The following is a 7293-nucleotide window of genomic DNA, read 5'->3' on the forward strand; positions in this document are numbered from 1 at the left end:
TTACATTTTACTGTCTAAATGGAATTCTCATACTCATGTTAACCATCAAACTTGTTTCAAATAACTCACCACATTCATTAACAATAAAACATTGCAATATGCCATCCCTAAAATTTAATTGTTAACATCTCAATTTGCTATACTTTGATAAAACTCATTTACTCACCTCGTTGATCAATTCATTTTTTTAACTTATCCTTAAGTTATGAATAAATACTAGCATAACATACTTAGATTTTATTTTACTTAATAACTCGTATGAAATCTACAAAACTTATCAATTCTCTCATTACATCACATATTTTTTAATCATGAAATGTTTTCTCAACATCAAACAACATCAATCACTTATTGGCCGTATGTATAGTCAAGGAGATAGCTCCTGCGATCCCTAAAAATTTTTATACTCAATTTCCAAACCGATAATGCAATCAATTCAATCTTGTTCATTAACTTCTTTGCTAATAAATTCAATTCATTTATCCTTACTTATCCTCAAAGCAACAACAACAACAAGTTCAAGTTTGCCAAACCTACCCCAATTAGACTTTGTATTTATAACCCGTTCAAATCAGCCTAGCCAATAAATTTCAATCCGTTAACCTCAATTACTCAAGTTTTTACAGATGCAACTAATTAAGGTGTTGTAAATCAAGATTTAATCAAATCAATCGTAATTAAGTTTCTCAAGGAAGATTTTTAGTGTTTTCGTCATTCATATTGAGAAACAATTTATAACAACACTTTACTTGATTTTGGATTTTAGCAATTACAATTTGGATAACCCATTTATTTTAAGTTTTTTATCTCATACAATAAAATTTATCTTATCTTTCAAAAGACAGCTGCCTATGATACCATACTTCTAGTTTATTTCTTGTCCTCATTTATCATAATCCATTCAATGTTATCTATATGAAATCCTTTCCTTTCAAGTTTCAAAAATTTATGTCTTATTATCAAAAGATGTTTTAGAAATTTTAATGTTAATTTAAAACAACTTGAAAGTAAACTTCATTTTTTAACATGTATTAAAACTTTCCTAAAAATCATGTCTTTCAAGTGTTTCTGTAACTGTAACAATTCGGGTTTTCCCATATTTCTTTTGTAACCGTTACCCGACCCATTTACGGGTCCGGTCTTTCTCATTAATATTATTCCCGCATTTATCGAGTTAATTGATTATTTTATTAATATTTAATTATTTGTAATTATATCTTTTATATCTTGACACATTTAACCAAAAACATAAGGTTTCAACTTCTTCGTACCATCCTTAAACATCAGGGACTAAAGAGGAAATTTTGTTATAATCCATTTCACATAAACTGGATATTCATTATCCAAACACGAAAACACATTCAATTTCATATACCCGATTTCTTAATCTGTTAACTTGACCGTCATCTTCGTTTTTTTTTTGCTGTATTTGATCTCGTGAATATCATATTTACGTTATTTACGGCCTAATAAACGATATAAGCGTGTTAAATAATTTCAAATGTGATCTATTATCCCTTATTAATCGAACCGTAAACCCTAATAACTAATTACTATATAAAAGAACATAATTTCTCCAATTGAATCATCCCATAACATCCTCAACACGTCGCCATTCTTAACCCCATAAATAATTGTAATTGTTTGGCCGTTTACTTTCTTGTCCATCACTCCTCGTCACCGGCCACTGTTGGAACAAATTAACATACTAAAAAACATCGTTTGAGGTATTTATTTACTGTACATTGATCGCAAGAACGTACTAATCAAAAGCCCTATGGTTAATTCGTTTAACATCAACAAAATTTATCAATTAAATATGTTAGTGTTCTTAATAAAACTTTGAAGAATTTGTTTCTGTTTATAATAAATGGGTTCTGGTATAGTTTGCACGTCGCGGGTTAGCCCAGCCGGTCAAGTCACTTAATTACAGGGGGGCAGGTCGCGGGTTCGACCCCTGCCACCCTGAATTTTTAGTATTTTTTGATATTTTTCCTTTTAAAATTACTTTATTAATTATAATGGTAAAAATATTTATTAAATAAATTATTTTATAGAAAACCGACTATAAAACTTGTGTTCTCGCATCTTTTTCCGTGTATGTACGTATATGAAAACATATATACATATATATAATAACATGAACACTAATATGTTTTAATATATATATATACATATATATAACAAGTAAACTTGTATATATATATATATAACAAGTAAACTTTATATATAAATATATTTATAATTTAACAAACTAACAATATTTTTAAAAGATGTGTTTTACCTTTATAAACTTTATATGTAATTAACAAACTAATAATTGTACGTATTATATCTTTATATATAATTTTATATTAACTATGAATAAAAAGGGATATAATATTAACTTAATAATTATAATTATTGAGCTTTCATGATCTATCTAGTTCATTAACTTAGCGTATCCATGTTCTATCTTCCTTTATAGGCTTTATCGTCAACGCGTGAATCCCGCGAATCATACTTAATAATCTATTTCACATTTGTTCGTCTATTGAGGTGACTACCACATTCCCCTAATTTTACACACTTTTTACATCGTTCTGGGGACATATGCATCAACATATTATTTCTTATCTATATATATACTTAAATTGCAACTATTGTCTTATGTGTTATTAATTTTGTACTATACTTGTTACATGCTTGCATGCTTATTGTGAATCGCATTCGGAGAGGTCCATCATAATCTCATAATAGTATGATCATACGACAGCCGTTATAGCCATCGTGTTTCTCGACATCTCATTTGTCTTTGCTCATTGGTTAAATTGCTTATCTCATTTGACTTGTTGCAAATTATATTTTTTATAATATATGTACATTAAACTCACTTAACCTTGTGTTGACAAATCTGCTTTATTTTTAGCGCATATGCAGGTCATCGTGTGATGTGAAGTTAGTTCAAGTTTTGGAAGATCACTTAAGAATAAAGATAGAGAAATAAACAAGACATTTGTTTTATGATTTATCTTTTCTTGGTGAGTTATTTGCTTTTGGATATTGTATTTGAATAATTTGTTTTCATTGAATTTTATTAAATAGATACAGAAATTTCCAATGTTGCGTGATAGTAGGTTGGGGTGTGACAGATTGGTATCAGAGCCGAATGTTTAAGATAGGTCGTTAGAAATTGCCTTGGTAACATGCTTAGGAGCCCTATACGTGCTTACCTGTCTACCTTACGTGTTCTATTTAAATTGTTTACTGCTTTCCTTAGCTAATACTTATTTTATTATATTATTGTCATGTACACATTTCTCCAAGGCTATTCCTTAAAAATTAAAATTTTTTATTTAAATTTAAAAATCAAACTTAGATTGCTTTTATTTTGGGAAATTCATTAAGAATTCCCACCTGTTGTTTTCGCTCGTTCACCTTAGGCTAGGTTATGTGGCATGTCCCTGTATTAACTGGAAAAAGGGAGAGAAACTATGAGTCGGGCCTTGGCAAAACGGTTCTGATAACCGAAGGTAAGATGCTATTCCTTACCTAGGGATTACCTTATCACAGTACTCGACCTTATAGACCCAAGTGAAAGCCTAAATGCCATATGACCGACACCCTAGGCTTTCAACAGTAACCAAATTAGTGGTTGCATTCCTTATAATATTTTTAAACCGAATTCACTGTGATTCGTGACTTAAATTCGGTAACTTTCCGATTATGGTGTTATGTTATCTTAAATGGTTAGTGGGGAATCCTGACTATTCATTTCTCAACTTGTTTTCGTATTTTTGTTGGAATAATCAACGTGGTGATTCACGAGATGCTCCAACTACCCAAATTTTATTTCGTTAGTTCGGTATTTAGTTTGGTCGGTAAAAACGCCATATAACGCTCATCGGGCCAACAACCTACATTGTATTGTTAATTCGTTAATTAGTTGGGAAAATTAAAATTTCATGTAACGCTCATGGGTTGTCAAACTCAGTTGTATTCGTTAATTTTTTTGGGCCATTCAAATGGCCATGGAAAGCTCATGGGAGGCTAACGTCCACAGATGCATTTCGTTAATTTTTGTGAAGATAACTTAACAAAAACTTAATACTTTTTAACTAACCACGTCTCCTCATTCTAGTTACCTCACGTTAATCTCATTAAGTTGCGTCAACTCATGAATATTACATATATGATCCCTCAACTCAAAAATATTTACTCTTATTTTTCCCATAGAATTTCGACACTCAGAAACCACCGTCGTCACCAACATTCATTTGGTTCACGCGATCGTCGCTTGCCTGCTACGATCATAAAATAATTCGTTGCTTCAATGCCTACGATTGTCACTCATATCCAAAGCCTCAACTCCAATGGATCTGCCACTTCGGCCGCACCAAATAACAATGATTTCTAAAACTTTTTGAGCACCAAACCCCCATCCTTCCTTGGTGAGGAAAATGCCACCGCTTTGCTTCAATGGTTCAAGGAAATAGAAAATGCCTTCATCCACTGTGAATGTCTGGATGCCAAACGAACCAATTTTGCCTCGAGCCGATTCGATAGCCAAGATGTCACCTGGTGGAATGCTCTGCGGAATGACCAAGAATCTGACTTGGTCATAGCCATGCCTTGGGAGGAACTTAAGGAGGCAATGAAGAAAGAGTTTTGCCCAGAACACGAACTGCAGAGACTTGAGACTGAGTTTTGGGTTGGTGGGGATAACTCCACCTACTCTAACCGCTTTCGTGAGCTTAGCCGAATTGTAACCCACTTGGTAACCCTTGAGGCTCGCGGCATCCAGAAATACATTCGCAATCTACCGACCCTTTTCCGCGATGCCGTGGTGAGTCGTGACCCTCAACCCATCAGTGAGGCGATGGACTTAGCTGCCTCTCTCACCGATAGTCATGTTCGGGATGGAACCTTGTCCGCAGGGACACAAATCATACTACCAAAAAGACTAAGACCGACTCCTCCACTGATGCCAAAGCTGAAACCAAGCCCGCTTACAACAACAATAACTGCTTCAACAAGAACAACAACAACAAACGTAAGACCAACCACCAAAACTACTCCGTCAACCAACCCAACAACCAAGCTCCCAATGACCCTAATGCCCCAAACAAAAAGACTTACTTTGGTCCTCATCCCCTATGTGCCAAGTGTAACCGTCACCATCCTACTCAATCTCATTGCCGTTTGTGCACCCAATGCAATCGTTATGGCCACTTTGCAAACTCTTTGTCATGCACCGCTGGCTCTCAAGCCGTTCAAACCCGGTCTGCACCCCCTACTGCTAGACCTGCTACTAACCCTGCTCAGCCCAATGTTCCTAATACCCGAGCTTGCTACCATTGCAGAGACCCTAACCATCTTCTCAATGCATGTCCATTACTCACCCATGCTCACCAAGCCTATGTTATGCATGCACCTCACTATGTTACTCATCCACCGCAAGCCCAAGTGTACCATGTACCATACTATACTACTCAAGCCTACCAAGTGCAAACCTACAACCTCCAACCTCCAGCCTATGCACCGCAAACCCATATGTGCCTCAGCTTATGGATCTTCCATTGGCATCAACCCAAGCTCCTGCTATTCAAGCTCGTCCTTCAAACCCCTCAAGGGTCCAATGGTCATGCGTTTATGATGAATGTGAATCAAGCTCATAGTTCTAGCAATGTGGTGAATGGTACGTTTCTCATTGATAATCATTATGCTTCGGTATTGTTTGATACGGGTGCCGATAAGAGTTTTATTTCTTGGGATTTTACGTACATTATTGATAATCCTCGTGATAAGTTGTCTAAGCCCTTTATTGTGGAAGTCGTCGACGGGAATTCTTTTGTTATTGATTTGGTAGTCAGAGATTGAGTCATAATTCTTAACAAATTCGAATTTCTTATTGTCTTCATTCTGATGCAAATGGGTAGTTTTGATGTTATCGCAGGGATGGATTGGTTAACCTTTAATCGTGCGGAATTTGTTTGTTTCAAAAGGTTCATCCGTATACCTCTCGAGAATGGTCGTATTCTTAATGTTTATTGTGATACTCCAACGTCTAAGATTAATCTTATGTCGTGCTTTCAAGATCAACGTTACTTACGCAAGAAATGTGCCGCTTTCCTAACTCAAGTAGTGGAGAAAGAGCGGAAAGAGAAGAAAATATCCGATATTCTGGTAGTACGCAATTTTCCCAATGTCTTTCCCGACGACGTCACTGGTCTTTCTCTGATTCGTCAAGTGGAATTCCGAATTGACCTTATACCCGGAGCTAACTCCGTAGCTAAAGCACCATACATCCTTGCACCTTTCGAAAGGAAAGAACTCTCGAGCCAACTCCAAGAACTCTCGGATAAGGGTTTTATTCCGCCGAGTTCTTCTCATTGGGGCGCACCTGTGCTATTTGTTAAGAAGAAAGATGGTTCTTTCCGCATGTGTATCGACTAACATGAACTCAACAATCATACCGTCAAGAACCATTATCCGCTCCCTATAATCGACGATCTTTCGATCAACTTCAAGGAGCCGCATGCTTCTAGAAGATCGATATCCTTTTGAGTTATCAACAACTCCATGTTAATGAAGAAGACATCCCCAAGAAGGCATTCCGTACTCGTTATGGGCATTACGAGTTCTGTGTTATGCCTTTTGGACTAACTAGTTCACCCGCGGTTTTCATGGATCTCATGAACCATGTGTGTAAACCCTACTTGGACAACTTCGTTATTGTTTTCATTGATGACATCTTAATCTATTTGAAATCCAAGAACGACCACAAGAATCACCACCATGCCATTCTTGACATTCTTTGAAAGGAGCAATTGTACGCCAAGTTTTCTAAGTGAGAGTTTTGGCTAAAAGAGGTTCAGTTTTTGGGCCACATTGTCAACGATAAGGGTATTCACGTTGATCCCGCGAAGATCGAAGCTATTAAGAATTGGAAGCCCCCTACTTCTCCCACCGAAGTTCGATCTTTCCTTGGTTTGGCGAGATATTACTGTCGTTTCATTCAAAACTTTTCGAAGATCGCATCGCCCCTCACCTCTTTAACACACAAGGGTAAAACTTATGTGTGGGGGTCAAAGCAAGAAAAGCCTTTCAAACCCTTAAGTACATGCTTTGCAATGCTCCTATTCTTGCTCTTCCCGAAGGAAATGAAGATTTTATCGTTTTCTGTGATGCTTCTAACCAAGGTCTCGGCTGTGTCCTCATGCAATGGGGTAAGGTTATCGCTTACGCTTCGAGACAACTCAAGGTTTACGAGAAAAACTATACGACACACGATCTCGAGCTTGGTGCTGTCGT

At 36.2% G+C, this 7293-nt stretch overlaps 1 protein-coding gene across 1 annotated transcript; it reads left to right on the forward strand.

The window, feature by feature from the left end:
* The first annotated feature begins 5910 nt into the window (after positions 1–5910).
* Positions 5911–6435, forward strand: LOC143572324 (uncharacterized). The gene has a single exon (XM_077057516.1). The coding sequence runs from the start codon at positions 5911–5913 to the stop codon at positions 6433–6435; it is 525 nt and encodes a 174-aa protein (XP_076913631.1).
* The last annotated feature ends 858 nt before the right edge of the window (positions 6436–7293 follow it).

Source organism: Bidens hawaiensis, unplaced genomic scaffold (genome assembly GCF_021521415.1).
Source record: "Bidens hawaiensis isolate Kalapana, Puna unplaced genomic scaffold, B.hawaiensis_p1.1 tig00025805_1, whole genome shotgun sequence".
In the NCBI taxonomy this organism is placed as follows: Eukaryota; Viridiplantae; Streptophyta; class Magnoliopsida; order Asterales; family Asteraceae; genus Bidens; species Bidens hawaiensis.

Bases quoted from the DNA above. Each gene is read 5' to 3' on its own strand.
- LOC143572324 (XM_077057516.1), top strand. From the start codon at position 5,911: ATGGGTAGTTTTGATGTTATCGCAGGGATGGATTGGTTAACCTTTAAT.